The following is a 23,290-nucleotide window of genomic DNA, read 5'->3' on the forward strand; positions in this document are numbered from 1 at the left end:
TTGCCCAGTGCTGACCTCACGGGGTTACAGCCGTTTAACTCCGCGGGCGGGCTGTCTCTCGGGAACCTCACCACGTGGCAGCAGTTGGCACCGGCCACACTCAGCAACTTGTTGTGAGTATGGGAGGGGGTCCGCTCTGTGTGGGAGGGGGGGATTGGCATTAAACATGGAGTGATGGGGTACAGGGAGCTTTACTCAGTATCTAACCCCGTGCTGTCCCTGTCCTGGGAGTGTTTGATGGGGGGACAGTGTAGAGGGAGCTTTACCCTGTATCTAACCCCGTGCTGTCCCTGTCCTGGGAATGTTTGATGGGAGGACAGTGTAGAGGGAGCTTTACTCTGTATCTAACCCCGTGCTGTCCCTGTCCCTGGGAGTGTTTGATGGGGGGACAGTGTAGAGGGAGCTTTACTCTGTATCTAACCCCGTGCTGTCCCTGTCCTGGGAATGTTTGATGGGGCGACAGTGTAGAGGGAGCTTTACTCTGTATCTAATCCCGTGCTGTCCCTGTCCTGGAGTGTTTGATGGGGGACAGTGTAGAGGGAGCTTTACTCTGTATCTAACCCCGTGCTGTCCCTGTCCCTGGGAATGTTTGATGGGGGGGACAGTGTAGAGGGAGCTTTACTCTGTATCTAACCCCGTGCTGTCCCTGTCCCTGGGAGTGTGTGATGGGGGGACAGTGTAGGGGGAGCTTTACTCTGTATCTAACCCTGTGCTGTCCCTGTCCTGGGAGTGTTTGATGGGGACAGTGTAGAGGGAGCTTTACTCTGTATCTAACCCTGTGCTGTCCCTGTCCTGGGAGTGTTTGATGGGGGACAATGTAGAGGGAGCTTTACTCTGTATCTAACCCCGTGCTGTCCCTGTCCTGGGAATTTTTTTTTAGATTAGACTTACAGTGTGGAAACAGGCCCTTCGGCCCAACAAGTCCACACCGACCCGCCGAAGCGAAACCCACCCATACCCCTTACCTAACACTACGGGCAATTTAGCATGGCCAATTCACCTGACCCCGCACATCTTTGGACTGTGGGAGGAAACCGGAGCACCCGGAGGAAACCCACGCAGACACGGGGAGAACGTGCAAACTCCACACAGTCAGTCGCCTGAGTCGGGAATTGAACCCGGGTCTTCAGGCGCTGTGAGGCAGCAGTGCTAACCACTGTGCCACCGTGCCGCCCATAGCAATGTTTGATGGGGGGACAGTGTAGAGAGAGCTTTACTCTGTATCTAATCCCGTGCTGTCCCTGTCCTGGGAGTGTTTGATGGGGGACAGTGTAGAGGGAGCTTTACTCTGTATCTAACCCCGTGCTGTTCCTGTCCCTGGGAGTGTGTGATGGGGGGGACAGTGTAGAGGGAGCCCTGTGTTGTCTGTGCTGTGGGGTGATACAGTGTGACCCTGACCCTGTGTGTTGTCTCCCTGCAGTATGTCCCCAGGGAGCCAGCTCCCCCAGCTCTCCACCCTGACAGTGAGCAGCTGTGAGGAGGTCCACGTCAAGTTGGAGCCAGTCTCTCCCACCCGGGAGCACAGGAGCCCCTCGGGCCTACTACGGCAGGCTGTGGGCACGGAAACAGGCCGCTCGCCAGTGGACAGCCTCACCAGTAACAGCAGCTCCTTCGAGGGTACCGACCGGGAGGATGTCAGGGACTACCTGACCCCCGTGGGGACCCTGGCAGTGCCCCTCGGAGAGCCCACTGACGACCCCACCGTCAAACGCATGAGAATGGACGCGTGGGTGACCTAACCCCCTCCCCACACCCACACCCTCCCCTCCCCACCCTCACACCCTCCCCACACCCACACCCTCCCCTTCCCACCCTCACACCCTCCCCACACCCACACCCTCCCCTCCCCCACCCTCACACCCTCCCCACACCCACACCCTCCCCTTCCCACCCTCACACCCTCCCCACACCCACACCCTCCCCTCCCCCTCCCTCACACCCTCCCCTCCCCCTCCCTCACACCCTCCCCACACCCACACCCTCCCCTCCCCCTCCCTCACACCCTCCCCACACCCACACCCTCCCACACCCACACCCTCCCCTTCCCACCCTCACACCCTCCCCACACCCACACCCTCCCCTCCCCCTCCCTCACACCCTCCCCACACCCACACCCTCCCCTCCCCCTCCCTCACACCCTCCCCACACCCACACCCTCCCCTCCCCCTCCCTCACACCCTCCCCACACCCACACCCTCCCCTCCCACTCCCTCACACCCTCCCCACACCCACACCCTCCCCTCCCCCACCCTCACACCCTCCCCACATCCACACCCTCCCCTCCCCCACCCTAACTCCCTCCCCTCCCCCACCCTCACACCCTCCCCACACCCACACCCTCCCCCTCCCCCTCCCTCACACCCTCCCCACACCCACACCCTCCCCTCCCCCTCCCTCACACCCTCCACACACCCACACACTCCCTTCCCCACCCTCACACCCTCCCCCTCCCTCACACCCTCCACACACCCACACCCTCCCCTCCCCCACCCGAACCCCCACCCCTCCCCACCCTCACACCCTCCCCACACCCGCACCCTCCCCTCCCCCTCCCCCACCCTCACACCCTCCCCCTCCCTCACACCCTCCACACACCCACAACCTCCCCTCCCCCACCCTAACCTCCCCCTCTATCCCACCCTCACAACATCCCCCCCCACCCACACCCTCCCCTCCTCCACCCTAACCCCCCTCCCCTCCCTCACCCTCACACCTCCACACACCCGCACCCTCCCGTCCCCTCCCCTACCCTCACACCCTCCCCACACCCTCCCCTCCCCTCCCCCACCCTCACACCGTCCCCGCACCCTCCCCTCCCCCACCCTCATACCCTCCCCTCTCCCACCCTAACCCTGACCCCTCCCCCAACCTCACACCCTGCACACAACCCACCCCCTCCCCTCCCCCACCATAATCCCATCCCCTACCCCACCCTAACCCCCGTCCACTCCCCCACCCTCACCACCTCCCGACCCTCACCCTGTTCCCCACTCCATCCCCCCTCCCCCACCCTGACCCCCCACCCTGTCCCCCTCCCCCTCCCCTTCCCCACCCTAACCCCCACCCCCTCCCCCTCCCTCACTTCCTCCCAACCCTCACCCTACCCCCACTCCTGGGACCCGACATCCCCCCACACTGTCCCTCTTCCCCTCTACATCCTCTCCCTTCCCCAAACCATCCACCCCCCCCCACCCCCACTCTCACTCTTTCTCTCTCTCTCCCCCTCCCTCCCTCCCCCCCGCCCCCTCGCTCTCTTTCCCCTCAGTTTGAGATCCCCCTCATTTTACCCCCTGTTCTCCCAAACGCTAGATAGAGGGAGGGAGTGTGTGTGTGTGTTGAGAGAGAGAGAGAGAGATGGAGAGGGAGAGAGAGAGGGAGAGAGAGAGGGAGAGAGAGATGAAGGGAGGGAGGGCGAGGCAGATGGAGAGACAAAGGGAGGGAGAGATGGAGGGAGGGAGGGAGGGAGAGAGACAGAGAGAGAGAGAGAGACAGAGAGAATGTGTGATCTGTCTTGGGGTGACTGTTCATCATGAGTGTGTCTCCCACCCAACCCTGTACCCCTCCCTCCACCCACCTCCCCCTCCCCGCCCCAAAATACCCCCCTCACCCACCCCAGGGGTCCTGGGGCAGCATCGCCCACCTCCCCTCATCCCTAACAGCCACCTCCCACCCCTTCCTCTCCCTCCCCCCCCCCCCCGATTCTAACCTCCCTCTCCCCTCGCTGCCCCCCTCCCTCGTTTCCCCAGGGCGATGGGACAAACTCCGACGACTGGGCTTGGAGAGAGGGGGGTGTGTGGGGGGTGGAGACCGAGGAGGGGTGTGTGTGTGTGTGTGTGTGTGTGTGTGTGTGTGATCCCCAGACAGAGACGTTGATGACCTGGGGCTCGGCAGAGACCCTGCAGAGGGAGGGAGGGAGGGAGAGAGAGAGAGGAGAGGGCGAACGTTTTGGATCTCTCCAACGGCCTCCTCAACCCAGAAACGTCGGGAATGCTTTCCCAACCGCCAGCTCCCCGGGGCCGTGACCTAGCACAACCCCAGACCCCAAATCCCCCCTCCCACCCTCCCTCCTTCAACCCCATCACCCAGTAGCCATTTAAATTATTGCGTTGGCTAACATCACGAGAGAGCGAGCGTGCGTGCGGTTTTTAATAAAATATAAATATATATAATATATAGACACGTAACGCTGATCGCAGGAGACCTGTACAGATTTTCATTTCCAAAAACAACAAGTGATAGACCTAAAACCTTTCTCGTTTACACACTTGACGTCTCTCTCGAAGGGGACACGGTCGTCCCGAGGGACAGACGGGGTTCAGTAGACGTTAGTGCTAACTTATTGCAAGGATACACTTGTTAAAAGATAATAAAACGCATGTCGATATATCGAAAGGAAAAAAATCCACCCCCCCCGAAAAATATTATATAGACCTGGACCTCCCCAGGAGACAGAGGTGATGCGGGAGTGTGGCTTAGCTAATGTCTTGTGTCCAGGAGATCTGTGACGTTTGTCTCTATTATTTTTCTCTGGAGAGTTGCTGAGGTACAGTGGAACCTGTGTATATTTTTCATAAGCGTTTGGGGGGTATGGGTGCACGTTACTATCTGGGCAAAGGGTACGGGCTGGGGGTGGGGAGTGTGAGAGACACAGAGGGCGGCAGAACGGTGCGCTGTCAGAGGGTCAACGCTGAGGGAGCGGGCACTGTCAGGGTCAGTGCTGAGGGAGCGGGCACTGTCGGAGGGTCAGTGCTGAGGGAGTGGGCACTGTCAGGGTCAGTGCTGAGGGAGCGGGCACTGTCGGAGGGTCAGTGCTGAGGGAGCGCAGTACTGTCGGAGGGTCAGTGCTGAGGGAGTGGGCACTGTCGGAGGGTCAGTGCTGAGGGAGCGCAGTACTGTCGGAGGGTCAGTGCTGAGGGAGTGGGCACTGTCGGAGGGTCAGTGCTGAGGGAGTGGGCACTGTCAGAGGGTCAGTGCTGAGGGAGTGGGCACTGTCGGAGGGTCAGTGCTGAGGGAGCGGGCGCTGTCGGAGGGTCAGTGCTGAGGGAGTGGGTACTCTGTGTTCAGTGTGTGGGTGGGGGAGTGTGAGGGGGTTAACCTGCAGCCTGTATCTCTGCACTGGGCAGCGTGTCTCAGGCGCCTGGTTGGACAGACTCTGTTTTCTGTGTGGAATGTCAATTAGTGACCCCCCCACCCACCCCCCGCTCTCCTCATCCACCCCCAACCTCACCTCACACTCCCCAACCCTCCCCTTGCCCTGGCAAAGGTCAGCAAGTGCCCACAGTCCCTGAGATATTTTGGGGCAACGAGAGAGTGGGGTCCATACCAGGACAGCGTTTCCCCCCTCCCCCACCCCCGGCTCTCAGGCCCTCCCTTCCCACAGAGTCTGGGCTGGCGCTGCCACCTGGTGCTCTGACCCCTGGCCCACACCACCTACCCACCCACTAGCCTGACCTTTACCCTCTGACCCCAGCCCACATATCGGTTTCTGGCCCATGTATTGGGCTCCCGGCTTGCGTTTCAGGCTCCGGGCCTGTGTATCAGCTCCCATCCCACATATATGCTCCTGGTCTGCATATTGGGCTTCTGGCCTGCATATTAGACTCCCGGCCTGCGTATTGGGCTCGCAGTCTGCGTTTCAGCTCCTGGCCCTGTGTCAGGCTCGTGGCCTGCATATTGGGCTCCCAGTCTGCGTTTCAGCTCCTGGCCTGTGTATCAGGCTCCTGGCCTGCGTATGTGGCTCCCAGTCCGCACCTTCAGCTCCTGGTCCGCATATTGGGCTTCTGGCCTGCATATTAGGCTCCCAGCCTGTGTATTGGGCTCCCAGTCTGTGTTTCAGCTCCCGGCCCGTGTATCAGGCTCCTGGCCTGCGTATCAGGCTCCTGGCCTGCGTATGTGGCTCCCAGCCCGCGTACGGGGCTCACGTGTTGGGATCCCGGCCCGCGTATTGGGGCTGCTGACTCGTGTATCAGGCTCCCGGCTTGTGTTTCGGGGTCCCAGCCTGCGTATCGGGCTCCCGGCTTGTGTTTCGGGGTCCCAGCCTGCGTATCGGGCTCCCGGCTTGTGTTTCGGGGTCCCAGCCTGCGTATCGGGCTCCCGTGCTCCCTGTGTCTGTGCCTCCACCCACCAAAACCCACCCCCTTTCCGGTTCCCAGTGAGAGTGTTCCCCCTCAGCCTGCATTGATAGTCCCCTTCCCCCAAACGCCACCCTGACACTGTCTCCCCCTGCCCTCCCAGGCCTCATTACCTTCTCTGTAATGACAATCATGGAAACTGAATCTTGTGTTCTGCGCTGGGTCGGGGTCGGGCGACTGAGAGCGAGTGAGGGACAGAGGGAAGGGAGGGAAGTCTTATACCTCTATCCCCAACCCCTGATTGCACACTGTACAGTGATGCTTATATGTTACACACACACACACACACTAGTGCACACTGGCACACACACACATACACACTCTCTCAGGTGCACACATAGACATTAACACACACACCCTCACATGCACACACTGTTACACACACTCGCACACTCTCTCTCACACACACATTCACAAATACACTCGTGCCACACTTGAACACACTCGCACACCCATACACGCGTGCACTCCCACAGACATTAATAGACACTCGCACGCACATAAATTAAACCGAAGGTTCAGTTGTGAATCCCTGCACTATATTTGTTGTAAAAAAGTTTACTATCATTATTTTAAATACACATTTCTGATCAGACTGTTTGTCCTGTGTTCAGTTATTGTAGCCTGGCTATTTATCTCCGACTCCAGTCACACCTTAACCCCCACCCTTAACCCCTAACCTCAACTCCCAAACCTTTAACCCCCAACCTTAACCCCCACCCTTAACCCCTAACCTCAACTCCCAAACCTTTAACCCCCAACCTTAACCCCAAACTTAACCCCACCCTTAACCCCTAACCTCAACTCCCAAACCTTTAACCCCCAACCTTAACCCCAAACTTAACCCACCCTTAACCCCTAACCTGAACTCCCAAACCTTTATACCCCAACCTTAATCCCAACCTTAACCCCTAACCTTACCCCCACCCTTAACCCCTAACCTGAACTCTCAAACCTTTAACCCCCAACCTTACCCCTACCCTTAACCCCTAACCTCAACTCCCAAACCTTTAACCCCTAACCTTAACTCACAAACCTTTAAACCCCAAATTTTAACCCCGCAACATTAACCCCCAACCTTTAACCTCCCAACCTGAACCCCTGCGAACCTTAACCCCCAACTGTAGCCCCTAACCCCAGCGCCCTGCAGCAGGAGGAAGTAAATCAGGTCCTGAGGGAGTAAACGAGGGGGCTTGGGGAGTAAACTAGAAAGACAATGCTAATCATATCGGGGAGAATGGGGGGCTCGCTCCCACGGGGAGTGGGGGGAGAATGGGGGGCTCGCTCCCACAGGGAGGTTACGCTGCAGCTGTACAGGGAGCTGGGGAGGTCACGCCTGGGAGTAACTGTCCAGTTTCGGTCTCCCCTCCTTGAGAAAGGATGTACTGGACCCTGAAGGGGGGTGGTGCACAGGGAGGGGTGGGATGTCACTCCGGAGTGGAGAGGGTTATCTCGGGAGGAGAGATTGAGGAGACTGGGCCCACACTCATCCGAGGGAGGGGTCTGATAAAATGAGGAAGGGCCTGGATAAGATCGAAGCAGGGAGGTTGTTCCCGCTGGAGGGTGAAACTAGAACGAGGGGGGGAGGGCGTACCCTCAAAATAAGGGGGGGGGGGCAGATTTCAGACTGAGCTGAGGGGGAACCTCTTCACCCAGAGGACCGGGAATCTGTGGGACCCCCGGCCCAGTTGAGGGCACCTTTAAGGCAGAGATAGATTTGGGGACAGTATTGGGATGAAGGGTGACAGTGAGAGGGGCGGGGGCAGTGGTGCTGGTTAGGACCAGCCATGATGTCGCTGAATGGGAGAGCAGGATCGATGGGCCAGACGGCCTCCTCCCGGTCCTGGCCCTGATGCTCTCGGCCAGTGCTGTCCGGGAGAGTGTTCGATGGTGTCAATGACCGCGGAGAGCCAGCGGGAGACCGTCCGAGGGGGTAACTCTAGGCTGGAGGCAGTGGTCCCTAACCAGTCACGGTGGGGAGGTTGGCACTGCCCCTGAAACCGCCAGCCTTCGGTGACTCCGAGCACCCGCCCGCGGTTGGGAACGCAGCACCGTCACTCTCCTTGGCACCGGAACGCTACGACGGACAGACCCCGCGACTCGCTGGTTTTGGAGGGTGGGGGCGACGGGGAAGGAGAAGGAGGCGTGCGGTCTGGAGTCACGTGTAGGCCCAGGGGGTACGGGAGGAGGTGGTGGGGAACGCAGATTTCCATCCCCCTTCCCCCCCCCCCCTCCAGCCCCAACCTCCCCCTCCCCCCGAAAGGCGATTTATTTGTAACCCTCGTTGGATTTGCAGAGTTGTCAAAAACCGCAGTTTGGACTGAATTCGAATATCGCCGAGGGACGACACTGCGACTGGCAACCCTAGAATCAAATCATCGCCCCCTCCCCACCCCGTGTGTTGGGGAGGAGGCTGGGAATGGAGAGTGACGGCAACTCTGCATTTACTCATGGAGACGTACAGCATGGAAACAGACCCTTCGGCCCAACCCGTCCATGCCAACCCGATATCCCAACCCAACCTAGTCCCACCTGCCAGCACCCGGCCCCTATCCCTCCAAACCCTTCCTGTTCATATACCCATCCAGATTAACCTAGCACACACCTCCGCCAGTCTGCGTAGGGGGCTGGAGGGGGTGACAGAGATAGGGAGGGGGTGGAGGGGGAGACAGAGATAGGGAGGGGAGTAGGGGCTGGAGGGGGTGACAGAGATAGGGAGGGGGTGGAGGGGGAGACAGAGATAGGGAGGGGGAGTAGGGGCTGGAGGGGGTGACAGAGATAGGGAGGGGGTGTAGGGGCTGGAGGGGGTGACAAAGATGGGGAGGGGGTGTAGGGGCTGTATGGGGTGACAGAGATAGGGAGGGGGTGTAGGGGCTGGAGGGAGTGACAGATAGGGAGGGGGTGTAGGGGGCTGGAGGGGGTGACAGAGATAGGGAGGGGGTGTAGGGGCTGTATGGGGTGACAGAGATAGGGAGGGGGTGTAGGGGGCTGGAGGGGGTGACAGAGGTAGGGAGGGGGTGTAGGGGCTGGAGGTGGTGACAGAGATAGGGAGGGGGTGTAGGGGCTGGAGGGGGTGACAGAGATAGGGAGGGGGTGTAGGGGGCTGGAGGGGGTGACAGAGGTAGGGAGGGGGTGTAGGGGCTGGAGGTGGTGACAGAGATAGGGAGGGGGTGTAGGGACTGGAGTGGGTGGCAGAGATAGGGAGGGGGTGGAGGGGGTGGCAGAGATAGGGAGGGTTGGATGGTGCAGTAATATATTGACCCGATGATGAGTGGTGAATATGTTGGGAATTCTGTGGAATGCTGCGGGTTAATCACTTTGCCTTTGACTTGGGGGGGGTGGTGAGGGAGTCAGTCATACAGCAGCTGCTCTCTGAGGCGGGGGGGGGGTGGGGTTAGTATGTGACTCGAACAATGGAGGTCTCTCTCGATTCAGCTGAATCAGAGTTTAATAACAGATCTCTCGGTCACCCTTTCTGTCCTTGTGAGTCGCTGTGTGGGGGCATGTGGTTTCCCTCGTCCTGTCATGATGACAGGGGATCGATATCTGTGCTATGTGTGAGGACGGTGTCAGTGTGTCCCATCCCAGGGCAGAAACCGCCCCCCAACTCTCCAGTCACACACACACTGCCCAGTGACTCAGCAAATACACAACATCCCCCACTCACTCACTCACTGAGTCCTGGGACCATTCAATGGGGACAGTGTAGAGGGAGCTTTACTCTGCATCTAACCCCGTGCTGTCCCTGTCCTGGGAGTGTTTGATGGGGGGACAGTGTAGAGGGAGCTTTACTCTGTATCTAACCCCGTGCTGTCACTGTCCCTGGGGGTGTGTGATGGGGGGACAGTGTAGAGGGAGCTTTACTCTGTATCTAACCCCGTGCTGTCCCTGTCCTGGGAGTGTTTGATGGAGGGACAGTGTAGAGGGAGCTTTACTCTGTATCTAACCCCGTGCTGTCCCTGTCCTGGGAGTGTTTGATGGGGGGACAGTGTAGAGGGAGCTTTACTCTGTATCTAACCCCGTGCTGTCACTGTCCCTGGGGGTGTGTGATGGGGGGACAGTGTAGAGGGAGCTTTACTCTGTATCTAACCCCGTGCTGTCCCTGTCCTGGGAGTGTTTGATGGGGGGGGACAGTGTAGAGAGAGCTTTACTCTGTATCTAACCCTGTGCTGTCCCTGTCCTGGGAGTGTTTGATGGGGGGACAGTGTAGAGGGAGCTTTACTCTGTATCTAACCCCGTGCTGTCCCTGTCCTGGGAGTGATTGATGGGGGGACAGTGTAGAGGAAGCTTTACTCTGTATCTAACCCTGTGCTGTCGCTGTCCTGGGAGTGATTGATGGGGGGGACAGTGTAGAGGGAGCTTTACTCTGTATCTAACCCTGTGCTGTCCCTGTCCTGGGAGTGTTTGATGGGGGGGACAGTGTAGAGGAAGTTTGGTCCCAGTTTAAAAGAGTAGAGGGAGTTTGACAGAGAAGGATATTGTTCAGAAAGTAGTTAATGTTTGCTGAATTGATTTGTCTGCCAGGGAAGTGTGCAGCCTGTGAAGGGAGGGGCCAGGAGCTGTCTCGCAGTGGGGAATTCAGAAAGGGAGAAAACAGGTGTACAAGAAAGGCAGTGACTATTCTCTGTCAGCACCTGTTCCCTGACAATCTATTGTCGGAGCGTGATTCACTGGTTCTGAATATACACCCAGAATTATTTTTATCAGGATCAGTGTGAGATAAGTTAAAGCTGGGGACAGTTCGATACAGGGCTACCGGGAGAGAGAGCGGGGCACTGGGATTAGTTTGGGGATCGATACAGGGCTATGGGGAGAGAGTGGGGGCAGTGGGATTAGTTTGGGGATTGATACAGGGCTACGGGGAGAGAGAGGGGGCACTGGGATTAGTTTGGGGATCGATACAGGGTTATGGGCAGTGGGATTAGTTTGGGGATCGATACAGGGCTATGGGGAGAGAGCGGGGACAGTGGGATTAGTTTGGGGACTGATACAGGGCTATGGGGAGAGAGCGGGGACAGTGGGATTAGTTTGGGGACTGATACAGGGCTATGGGGAGAGAGTGGGGACAGTGGGATTAGTTTGGGGACTGATACAGGGCTGTGGGGAGAGCGCGGGGGCAGTGGGATTAGTTTGGGGACTGATACAGGGCTATGGGGAGAGCGCGGGGACAGTGGGATTAGTTTGGGGACTGATACAGGGCTGTGGGGAGAGAGTGGGGGCAGTGGGATTAGTTTGGGGATTGATACAGGGCTATGGGGAGAGAGCAGGGGGCAGTGGGATTAGTTTGGGGACTGATACAGGGCTATGGGGAGAGAGCGGGGGCAGTGGGATTAGTTTGGGGATTGATACAGGGCTATGGGGAGAGAGTGGGGACAGTGGGATTAGTTTGGGGACTGATACAGGGCTGTGGGGAGAGAGCGGGGGCAGTGGGATTAGTTTGGGGACTGATACAGGGCTATGGGGAGAGCGCGGGGACAGTGGGATTAGTTTGGGGACTGATACAGGGCTGTGGGGAGAGAGTGGGGGCAGTGGGATTAGTTTGGGGATTGATACAGGGCTATGGGGAGAGAGCGGGGACAGTGGGATTAGTTTGGGGACTGATACAGGGCTGTGGGGAGAGAGTGGGGGCAGTGGGATTAGTTTGGGACTGATACAGGGCTATGGGGAGAGAGCGGGGACAGTGGGATTAGTTTGGGACTGATACAGGGATATGGGGAGAGAGCGGGGCAGTGGGATTAGTTTGGGACTGATACAGGGCTATGGGGAGAGAGCGGGGGGCAGTGGGATTAGTTTGGGGATTGATACAGGGCTATGGGGAGAGAGCGGGGGCAGTGGGATTAGTTTGGGGATTGATACAGGGCTATGGGGAGAGAGCAGGGGGCAGTGGGATTAGTTTGGGGACTGATACAGGGCTATGGGGAGAGAGCGGGGGCAGTGGGATTAGTTTGGGGACTGATACAGGGCTATGGGGAGAGAGCAGGGGGCAGTGGGATTAGTTTGGGGACTGATACAGGGCTATGGGGAGAGAGCGGGGGCAGTGGGATTAGTTTGGGGATTGATACAGGGCTATGGGGAGAGAGCAGGGGGCAGTGGGATTAGTTTGGGGACTGATACAGGGCTATGGGGAGAGAGCGGGGGCAGTGGGATTAGTTTGGGGATTGATACAGGGATATGGGGAGAGCGCGGGGGACAGTGGGATTATTTCGGTGGTGAGCGAGTGGCAAGGATGTATATTTGGTGAGTGTGTCCCCTTCCCCAGGAACAGTAGTGCCCACCCTCCCCGTGAGGAATGAGGCAGGTGTGGGAAGGAGTTACATCCAGCTGTCCTGGGAATTGCTGGTGTGTGTGTTTGTCCAGGAACTGGTGCTCTCTGTCAGGAATAGACACAGGGGCAGCTGCAGGCATTCCTGGGGTCAGGGGGCACGGACAGGGGGGGTCTGGGGAAGCCCTGCAAGAATTCCTGCTCCCCCAACCCCCCTCCCACACCCCCCAACAACTACCCCACCAGCCCTATGTGTCTGTGTGTGTCTGTGTGTGTCTGTATATGTCCGTGTGTCTGTGTGAGTGTGTGAGTGAGTGTGTGTATCTGTGGGTGTATGTGTGAGTGTGTGTGTGTGTGTGTGTGTGTGTGTGTGTGTGTGTGGGTGTGTCTGTGTCTGTGTGTTTGTGTGAGTGAGTGTGTGTATGTGTGGGTGTGTGTGAGTGTGTATGTGTGTGTGTGTCTGTGTGAGTGTGTGTGTGTGTGTGTGTGGGTGTATCTGTGTCTGTGTGTTTGTGTGAGTGAGTGTGTGTATGCGTGGGGGTGTGTGTGTGTGTCTGCGTGAGTGTGTGTGTGGGTGTGTGTGTCTGTGTGAGTGTGTGGGTGTGTGTGTATGCACAACAGCAGGGTTAGGGTGGGAGGTAGAAAGTGAGGGGAGCGAGGAGAGAGAGAGAGACGCAGGAGGAGGGAGAGAGATGGAGAGAGAGAGAGAGAGAGACAGGGAGAGAGAGAAAGGGAGAGAGAGGGAGAAGGAGAGAGAGAGAGAGAGAGACGGAGAGGGGGCGAGGGGGGAGAGAGAGGGAGAGAGTGGGAGGGAGGGAGAGTGGAGGGTGAGAGAGGGGGAGCGAGTGAGAAGGAGAGAGAGGGAGAGGGAAGGGAGGGGGAGAGGGAGGGGGAGAGAGAGGGAGAGAGGTTAGATTAGATTAGATTACTTACAGTGTGGAAACAGGCCCTTCGGCCCAACAAGTCCACACCGACCCGCCGAAGCGCAACCCACCCATACTCCTACATTTACCCCTTACCTAACACTACGGGCAATTTAGCTTGGCCAATTCACCTGACCCACACATCTTTGGACTGTGGGAGGAAACCGGAGCACCCTGAGGAAACCCACGCAGACACGGGGAGAACGTGCAAACTCCACGTTCAGGGAGTTCAGAGACAGGGAGAGAGAGGGAGGGAGAGGGAGACAGTGAGAGAGAGAGGGAGAGAGAGAAAGAGAGGGAGAGAGAGAGAGAGAGGGAGACGGAGCGAGAGAGAGAGCAGGTGAGAGAGGGAGACGGAGAGCGCGGTAGGGAGAGAGAGGGAGAGAGAGAGAAAGAGAGGCTGAGAGAGGGAGAGAGGGAGAGAGAGGGAGAGGCAGAGAGCAGGAGGGAGAGGGAGGGAGAGAGAGGGAGACAGGGAGAAAGAGAAAGAGAGGGAGTGAGGGTGAGAGAGGGAAAGAGAGGGAGAGACAGGGAGAGAGTGAGAGGGAGAGAGAGGAAGAGGGAGAGAGTGAGAGGGAGAGTGACAGGGAGGGAGAGGGAGACAGGGAGAGAGAGAGAGAGAGAGCGGGAGGGAGAGGGAGAGGGAGGGGAGAGAGAGAGAGCGGGAGGGAGAGAGAGAGGAGGGAGAGAGAGGGAGAGAGGGGGGAAGGAGGAGAGAGAGGGAGGGGGAGGGAGGGAGAGAGGGAGAGAGGGAGGGAGGGAGAATGAGAGAGGGCCCTACCAGAAACTGACAGGGATAATTCAGAGAGATTGAGGGGGAAGTGCTAGCAGGTTTGGGTGCTGCGTGTGGGTCTGAGGGTGAAATCCTAGCGCCCCCCACCACCCCCCCCCCCGGTATCAGACAGAGAGCTGCCTGCCTAGTTTGTCCTTACATGGCCTGAGAGTGGCTCTGCGTTATCCCTCTCTCCATCTGTCTGACCATCCGCCCCTCCCTCACACTGAGATGGACACCATCCAACAACTGCTCCCTCCCTGGGAATAATCCCAGACACTGCCACACAGCCCCTCGGGAACACACTTCACATTCCCTCACTCTGTCACATTCCAAAGATTCTCTCTCTCACCACCTTTCTCTGTATGTCTGTCCTCTCTCTCTCGCGCTCTCTCTCTCTCTCTCTCTCTCTGCCTCTCTATATCTCTGTTTCTCTCTGTCTCTCTCTCTGTCTCTGTCTCTCTCTCTCTCTCTCCATCTCTCTCTCTGTCTCTCTCTCTCTGTCTCTCTCTCTCCATCTCTCTCTCTGTCTCTCTCTCTCTCCATCTCTCTCTGTCTCTCTCTCTCTCTGTCTCTCTATATCTCTGTTTCTCTCTGTCTGTCTCTCTCTCTCTCTCTCTCTCTCTGTCTCTCTCTCTCTCTCTCTCTGTCTCTCTCTCTCTCTCCATCTCTCTCTGTCTCTCTCTCTCTCTCTCTCTGTCTCTCTCTCTCTCCATCTCTCTCTCTGTCTCTCTCTGTCTCTCTCTCTCTCTCTCTCTCCATCTCTCTCTCTGTCTCTCTCTCTGTCTCTCTCTCTCTCTTTCTCTCTCTCTCTCTCGCTCGATGCAGAGCTGTTACCGGTGCTGGATTGGGATGGCCAATGTTAAAAATCCCACCACACCAGGTTATAGTCCAACAGGTTTAATTTGGAAGCACTAGCTTTCGGAGCGTCGCCCCTTCATCAGGTGACTGTGGAGAATAAGGAATAAAAGGATTAAAAGGAGTATAATCTTAGTGCTTCCAAATTAACCTGTTGGACTGTAGCCTGGTGTTGTGGGATTTTTAACTTTCTCCCTCTCCCTCTCTCTCCGTGTCCCTCTCTCCCTCCCTCTCCCTCTCCCCCTCCCTCTCCCCCCCTCCCTCTCCCTCCCTCTCCGTGTCCCTCTTCCCCTCCCTCACCCTTCCCCCCTCCCCTTCCCCTCCCCTCTCCCCCTTCCTCCTCCCTCCAGCTGACAGCAGGACCCTCCCCGATCCTGGGAGGGGAGTTTGGGAGGGGGGTGGGTGGTGGGGGGTGGAGTGTGGCTGGGGATGAGCCAGGATTGGTTCAGAGCAGGATCGCAGTTAGTCCCGATCCTGGTGGGCTGACCTCCCCCTCCCTTTCCCCCTCCCCCCCTCCCTGACCCCCAACCTCCATCACCTCACCACCCAGTCTGCCTCAGCCCCCCTCGCTGTCTCCCACAATCCGAGGCACAGACAATGACCACCTTTGGGTGGGGGAGGGAGAGAGAGAGAGAGAGAGACATCCCTCCCCTCTCTCAGAGCGCCCACCCCTCCCTCAGTCCAGCACCGCATCCCCCCGAATTCCCAATGCCTCTGTCCATCTCTCTCCACTTGAAGCCCACCCGACATTTTAGGAAGATTACATCCCGCCCCCTCCCTCCACTCTCCAACACGCTCATGGGTCAAGACCTCATCTGTTTGGATAAAGCAACCACATCCCCCCAGGAATCAGCCCCTCGCGAACTCCGAAACCCACCCATCCTTTCCTCAATACAGGGTCCAAGGGTCCATACAATTCTCTACATCTGTCCCCACCCTGTAACTAGGCATCTCTGAAATTCCAGACACCCAGAATCTAACATTCAAATGCACGTAGATGGCGGGGGTGGGAGGTTAAGAAAGCATTTAGCCTTCATTGCTCCGACCTTAGAGTCCAGGAGTTGGGGGACACCATGTTTGGGGTTGTACAGGACATTGGTGAGGGTTTGTCTGGAGATCTGTGTCCAGTTACAGGGAGGATAGTATTAAACTGGAGAGGGGGTTCAGGAGAGATTTACCAGGATGTTGCCGGGTGTGGAGGGTTTGAGTTATTAGGAGAGGGTTGGACCTCCGAAACTGGAGGTTGAGGGGTGACCTTATTGAGGGTTACGAAATTAGGAGGGGGCATGGATAGAATTCACCGGAGGTGTCCTTTCCCTAAGATGGGGGTGGGTGCAGGGACAGTTCCAACATTTCAAAGGCATTTGGATGAGGACATGAATAGGAAAGGGTTTGGAGGGATTTGAGGTACACCTCACCCACTGCTCTCCCCTCATCAGTGTGTCTGGTCACATCCTCAAAGAATTCGATCAGGTTCGTGAGGCAGGACCGTCCCCTCACAAAGCCGTCTCTAACCAAACTGTGGTTTTCCAAGGAATTACCAATCCCGTCTCTCAGAATCCTCTCCGATACCTTACCCACCACAGAAGAGAGACGGACTGGTCTGTAATTCCCAGGATTATCCCTATTCCCCTTCCTCGATCAAGGGAATAACATTTGCCACCCTCCAATCATTTGGTACTGCACCAGTGGACGGAGTGGGCGCAAAGACCATCGCTAAGGGGACAGCCATCCCTCCCCTCACTTCCTGTAGGAACCCAGGATATATCCCGTCCGGCCCAGGGGGTTTATCTAACCTCATAGTTTTCAAAATATCCACCACATTCTCCTTCCTAATATCGACCTGTTTGAGTGTTTCACGCTGTCCACTAATAAGCCAAGGTCCATCTCAGTGAAAACTGAAGCAAAGTATTCCCTAAATCCTCCAACTCCAGGCCGACGTTCCCTCCACTGCCCCTGGCCAGCCCCACCCTCACTCTGACCACCCGCTTGTCCCTCACAGGAGTGTGGAACACCTCGGGGTCTCTGTGCTGTGTGACTCCGCAATTGGACCGGGCTGAGTTTGGGATTATATCCGGCTCAGACTGGTCGTGCTGAAAGAGGTCTGTTTCCGTGCTGGATGAGTCTATGAGCCTTGATGCAGCTACACACCAACACTGCTCAGGAACCCCACGTAGATCCAATTTTGTTTAGCTTCTCTCTCTATTTTCGATTCTCACGATCAGACCTTTGGAGAATAGAAACTCCACTTGCGATGTTTAAGCCCAATCCCCGTGACCTGTTGCTATTGCCTGGAGGATATCAGAAGTCCTTGTAATGACCAAACTGAACCTATTTCATCAGCAAATCTCAGCCCATTATACATCCCTCCTGGTCCATATCGTCAGGATTAAGAATTAATGGTAGCGTCTCCATTATTGACCTGTGTGTATCTCCGTTAGTTCAGTATTTCCAACCCGAAAACAGTCCCATTAATCCTGACTCTCTGTTTTCTGTTGGCTAGCCAATCCTCAATCTGTGTTAACGCATTGGCCCCCAGGACTGTTGACCTCTGGATCTTATTAAAGGCTTTTTGACAAATCTAAATACTTTACATCTTCCAGTCCCCCCTTTATTGACCCTACTCGCAACACCGCCATGGAGGGACGGCACGTTTGTCAGACGTCATCGTCCCCCCGGACACAGAGACTGTTTGATCACATCCAGCCCTCCAAAGTGTCCTGAAGGATGATGGGTTAGCGGCTCCCTCAATCCCGACTTCCTCCATCAGGAGAAAGGTCAAAATCAGGATTTTCCAGGTCACACGGACCCCACGGGACTCCCGCACCATCGGAGGGTCAGTGCTGCGGGAGTGGGCACTGTCGGAGGGTCAGTGCTGAGGGAGTGGGCCCTGTCGGAGGGTCAGTGCTGAGGGAGTGGGCCCTGTCGGAGGGTCAGCGCTGAGGGAGTGGGCACTGTCGGAGGGTTAGGGCTGAGGGAGCGGGCACAGTCGGAGGGTCAGTACTGAGGAAGGGCCGCACTGTCAGAGGGTCAATGCTGAGGGAGTGCCGCACTGTCGGAGGGTCAGCGCTGAGGGAGTGGGCCCTGTCGGAGGGTCAGTGCTAAGGGAGTGGGCCCTGTCGGAGGGTCAGTGCTGAGGAAATGGGCCCTGTCGGAGGGTCAGTACTGAGGGAGTGGACACTGCTGGTTTGTCAGTGCTGAGGGAGTGGGCACTGTCGGATGATCAGTGCTGAGGGAGTGGGCACTGTTGGTTTGTCAGTGCTGAGGGAGTGGGCACTGTCAGAGGGTTAGTGCTGAGGGAGTGCTGCACTGTCGGAGGGTTAGTGCTGAGGGAGTGCTGCACTGTCGGAGGGTCAGTGCTGAGGGAGTGCTGCACTGTCGGAGGGTCAGTGCTGAGGGAGTGCTGCACTGTCGGAGGGTCAGCGCTGAGGGAGTGCTGCACTGTCGGAGGGTCAGTGCTGAGGGAGTGCTGCACTGTCGGAGGGTCAGTGCTGAGGGAGTGGGCACTGTTGGTTTGTCAGTGCTGAGGGAGTGCTGCACTGTCGGAGGGTTAGTGCTGAGGGAGTGCTGCACTGTCGGAGGGTCAGTGCTGAGGGAGTGCCGCACTGTCGGAGGGTCAGTGCTGAGGGAGCAGCCCCTGGTTTGACATTGGCGGGACCCTGGTGCTTGTCCATGTGGGATCTTCCTGTGTCCATTATGATGCTGTTGCCTGTGCCATTGTGCCCACCCTGAAAGGCCGGCAGTGTCTGCGAGGGGTTTCCATGGTCGTGTGAGCCACTCCCAGGGCGATGTGCAGAAAGGGTGACGTGAGTCTGTGCTAGAAAGCACGTTCAGTGAGTCACTGACTCAGCGACACATCTCCCTCTCTCTCTCTCTCTGTCTCTGTGTCTCTCTCTCTCTCTCTGTGTCTCTCTCTGTGTCTCTCCCTCTCTCTCTCTCTGTGTCTCTCCCCCCCCTCTCTCTCTGTCTCTCTCTCTCTGTCTCTCCCTCTCTCTCTCTCTGTCTCTCCCTCTCTCTCTCTGTCTCTGTGTCTCTCTCTCTCTCTGTGTCTCTCTCTGTGTCTCTCCCTCTCTCTCTCTCTGTCTCTCTCTCTCTGTCTCTCCCTCTCTCTCTCTCTGTCTCTCTCTCCCTCTCTCTGGTGTTGACAAGGGTCGGCCTGTGTTGTCTATTCCCAGTGACATTCCGAGACAATGCGATCCCCCCCAGCCCCCATCCTGCTGTCGCAGGCGAGAGGGATTTAGAAACAGATTCAGTTCGTCACTCTCTGCTGACTGTCAGCTGTTCGCGGCCTCAGCTCAGAGCTTTTTGTGTGTGTGAGTGTGAGTGTGAGTGTGTGGGTGTGAATGTGTGTGGGTGTGAGTGTGTGGGTGTGAGTGTGTGGGTATGTGTAGGTGTGTGAGTGTGTGTGAGGGTGAGTGTGTGTGAGTGTGTGTGAGTGTATGTGAGTGGGAGTGTGTGGGTGTGAGTGTGTGTGAGTGTGTGTGTTTGTGAGTGTGAGTGGGTGTGAGTGTGTGGGTGTGAATGTGTGTGTGTGTGTGTGAGTGTGAGTGTGTGTGCATGAGTGTGCGAGTGTGTGTGTGTGTGGGTGTGCGTGTGTGTGAGTGTGTGGGTGTGTGTGTGTGTGAGTGTGTGGGTGTGAGTGTGTGGGTGTGCGTGTGAGTGTGTGTGTGTGCGTGTGTGTGTGTGAGTGTGTGGGGGTGAGTGTGTGTGTGTGTGTGTGTGGGGGGGGGTGAGTGTGTAATGAACACTATGATGTGCGGGTGCCTGGATGGGACTCTGGGGCTGACCCTGCTCTGTTGTATTTGTGAACACGTTGCCGGCAGTCGGGCTGTGGGATATTTCAGAAATTCCTCCTTTGGAAATGGAACCAGTCTGACCCGGGACTGGGATACGGACAGACTCAAACCTCACACCTTTACTGCACTGTCCGAACTGAGATGTCCCCTGTGTTTATATCAAACCTTCAGTTATCGCAAGGACGTGACTTCACAGAAGTTCTGGGGTTTATACGTTAATGACCCGAAACCTGTAGCCCATTCTAAACGATAAAAGACTTAACAGCAATCTCGGTTTGTTCAGTTGTATGACACTGGGATATTTTGCGATAAATTCTGTGTCCAATGATCCTACCGCACTACCTACCTGACAGAGGGGCAGCGCTCCCAAAGCTAGTGCTTCCAAATAAACCCGTTGGACTATAACCTGGTGTGGTGTAATGTTTAACTTTGTGATGTGTGTGTGTGTGTGTGTGTGTGTGTCTGTGTGTGTGTGAGTGTGTGTGAGTGTGAGTGTGAGTGTGTGTGTGAGGGTGTGTGTGTGTGTGTGTGTGAGTGTGTGTGTGTGAGTGTGGGTGTGAATGTGTGTGGGTGTGGGTATGAGTGTGTGTGTGTGGAGTGTGTGAGTGTGTGTGTGGAGTGTGTGAGTGTGTGGGTGTGATTGTGTGGGTGTGAATGTGTGTGGGTGTGGGTATGAGTGTGTGTGTGTGGGTGTGTATGCACATGTATGGGTGAAAGTGTGTGTGTGAGGGTGTGTGTGGGTGTGAGTGTATGTGTGTGAGGGTGTGTGTGTGGGTGTGTTTGTATGTGAGGGTGTGTGTGTGTGAGGGTGTGTGTGTGGGTGTGTGTGTATGTGAGGGTGTGTGTGTGTGAGGGTGTGTGTGTGTGTGTTGTGTGTGAGGGTGTGTGTGTGTGTTTGTGTGTGTGTGTGTATGTATGTGAGTGTGTGAGTGAGTGTGCACCCACACACAGTCCACCCATCCCACACTCTCCCTCAGAAACACCAGCTTCAGTCATTCCCACATCGCGGGCCCCCCCCCCCACCTCACTGACTCAGCAGGAACTGGTCTGGCCCTCACTCTCGCACCCTGTGTTCAGCATGGCATCCCATAGGGATCCCTCACCCAATCCCCAACACCCCCTCCCTATCCCTGTCACCCCCTCCAGCCCCTACACCCCCTCCCTATCCCTGTCACCCCCTCCAGCCCCTACACCCCCTCCCTATCCCTGTAATCCCCTCCAGCCCCTACACCCCCTCCCTATCCCTGTAATCCCCTCCAACCCCTACACCCCCTCCCTATCTGTCACCCCCTACACCCCCTCCAGCCCCTACACCCCCTCCCTATCCCTGTAATCCCCTCCCTATCCCTGTCACCCCCTCCAGCCCCTACACCCCCTCCCTATCTCTGTCACCCCCTCCAGCCCCTACACCCCCTCCCTGTCACTGTCACCCAACAATGTGTGGTTTTGTTGTGTGGGAGGTGGTGGGTTTTTCCGCTTGTCACCTCCAGCCCATGAGGACGGGAGCCGGCGCTAGACAAATGAACGTCTCAGAGTTTGGAATCTCTGGTCGGAATGTTTTAATTCGACTTTATTTGCCCTCCGAAGGGTAAAGGGAGGGACGGTCACACACTGCACTTCTACAACACAATGGAAAAGAAACACCGCAAATCCCAATCCCATTCCCGGAACGCTGCAGAGGGAGAGGGGGGGGGAGCGAGAGCCGGGGATGGGGGGGGAGTGGAGGAAGAGGAGGTATCGTCATCGCGGATCCCACCACTCCCCTCTCTCGGATTCCTGTCGGGATGGGGAAGGGGTTGGGGGTTGGAGGGGGTGGCAGGGGGAACCCACCAGACGACAGACTCTATGCCAATCGCCCCCTGCCCCACACCCACCCCCAACTCCTCAACAGGGCATCTCCCTCCCGGACGTTTTGCAGGTATCCGTGCTCCCGGTCCAGAGGAAGGTTCATGGGGCGGTGGAGGGGTTCCCCGCCAATCCCGGGAGGGGCCTGGCACAGATTCCTCCTCCTCCCTCCTACCAACTCCAGCCCACCCACCCACCCCCCTGAAGACCAGTATCACCAATGGAGGTTGGCGGTGAGGGGGGCCACTCTGCCCATCCTGGGAGGGGGCTAGCACAGGGTGGCGGAGGTTCCTGGAAGGGGGCACCCTGGGGTCACCCCATACTCCCCTCTCCCCTCGCCCCCAAGGCCCCACCCTTTACTCGCTCTCCCAAGACCAGTATTGCCAATGGAGGTTGGCTGGTGGGGGCCACTCTGCCCATCCTGGGAGGGTCACCCCATACTCCCCCGCTCCCCCCCCACTCCCCCATGTAAACCCCCGCCACCCCCTCCCCTGAGGCCACACCCCCTCCCCCGAGGGCCCACCCCCTTACTCGCCCTCCGAAGACCAGTACTGGTAGGCCGTAACCAGGGTCTCGGCCAATGGCCTGTCTCCGTTGGCCGTGTCCCCGTTGGGTTCCTGCGAGGGGGGGCTCGGTGTGTCATCATGGCGACCCTTCCAGGCCACGCCGCCATCGCCGCTGCCCCGGTCTTGGCCGGCGGCGTAGATGCGCTGGGAGGAGTCCATGGCGCCCAGCTCCCTCTCCATGGCAGCCAGCTCCCTCTCCACGGCGGCCAGCTCCCCCTCGCCGTCTCCGTGCCCGCTCCCGTAGCCCCCGGCCCAGTAAGGGGCTTCCTCACCAACCCCGCGCTCCCGGTGAAGGCCTCCGGGGGGAGTGCCTGGCAGGAAGGGGGTGCTGTTGCTTCCCATCTCCTCCCGGGGGAGCCACATCTCGGAGGTCCCTCCGTAGGCCTCTGTCCCAGGGGCAGCCTCACATTCCCGGGGTCCTCCCAGCCCCTGCTGCGTCTCTCCGGCCTCCCGGGGCCCGTTGCGTTGGACGTTCCCGGCCGGAGTTGGCTCCCGCCTCACCGTCTGCCGGTGGTTCTCCCCCTCGGACTCCTGGCCGCCGAATCCGATCACTTCCAGATCTACGGCCGGGCCCGTAGCTCCGTTGAGAAACTGCCGGTCCTCCGTTTCTCCGTTTGTCTCTGGATTCTCTCCCGGGCTCCAGGAGGGATGGCTCTCTCCGAGTATGTCCTGGTCCACTCCCGTGAGGAGATCGATGCTGTGACCTCCCGCCCAGGTGACAGAGGGGACATCCTCACGCCCTCCTGTTGCACTCACCCACTGTCTCCCAAGAGAATCCCCTTCAGCCTTGATACCCCACCTTACAGTCCCATCTTCCTCAGAGATTAAATCTTCACAGAGTGAAACTCCCTCACAGATTCTCTCTACAGTGTCCATGCACGGCCCTGAAACTGTGTCTTCCCCAGAGACTAAATCTTCATGAAGAGCAACTCCTTCAGACATCTCACCCTGGGTGTCCACGCTCTGCCCTGAAACTCTGTCTTCCCCAGAGACTAAATCTTCACCAAGAGAAATTCCTTCATCTGTTTTCTCTTTGGCTTCCTCGCTTTGTTCTGAAGCTCTGTCTTCCTCAGAGCCTGAATCTTCACGGACAGAAACTCCCTCACAGATTCTCTCTTCAGTGTCCACACTCTGTCC

The 23,290-nt window shown here is 57.6% G+C and overlaps 1 protein-coding gene across 1 annotated transcript; it reads left to right on the forward strand.

Moving 5' to 3' along the window:
- The first annotated feature begins 6 nt into the window (after positions 1-6).
- LOC132813241 (myocyte-specific enhancer factor 2A-like) lies at positions 7-1,866 on the forward strand. Its single transcript, XM_060823107.1, has 2 exons — positions 7-113; positions 1,421-1,866. The coding sequence occupies exon 2, from the start codon at positions 1,422-1,424 to the stop codon at positions 1,737-1,739; it is 318 nt and encodes a 105-aa protein (XP_060679090.1). The 5' UTR covers positions 7-113; position 1,421; the 3' UTR covers positions 1,740-1,866.
- The last annotated feature ends 21,424 nt before the right edge of the window (positions 1,867-23,290 follow it).

The sequence above is a fragment of the Hemiscyllium ocellatum genome, unplaced genomic scaffold (assembly GCF_020745735.1).
Source record: "Hemiscyllium ocellatum isolate sHemOce1 unplaced genomic scaffold, sHemOce1.pat.X.cur. scaffold_3548_pat_ctg1, whole genome shotgun sequence".
Classification (NCBI taxonomy): domain Eukaryota; kingdom Metazoa; phylum Chordata; class Chondrichthyes; order Orectolobiformes; family Hemiscylliidae; genus Hemiscyllium; species Hemiscyllium ocellatum.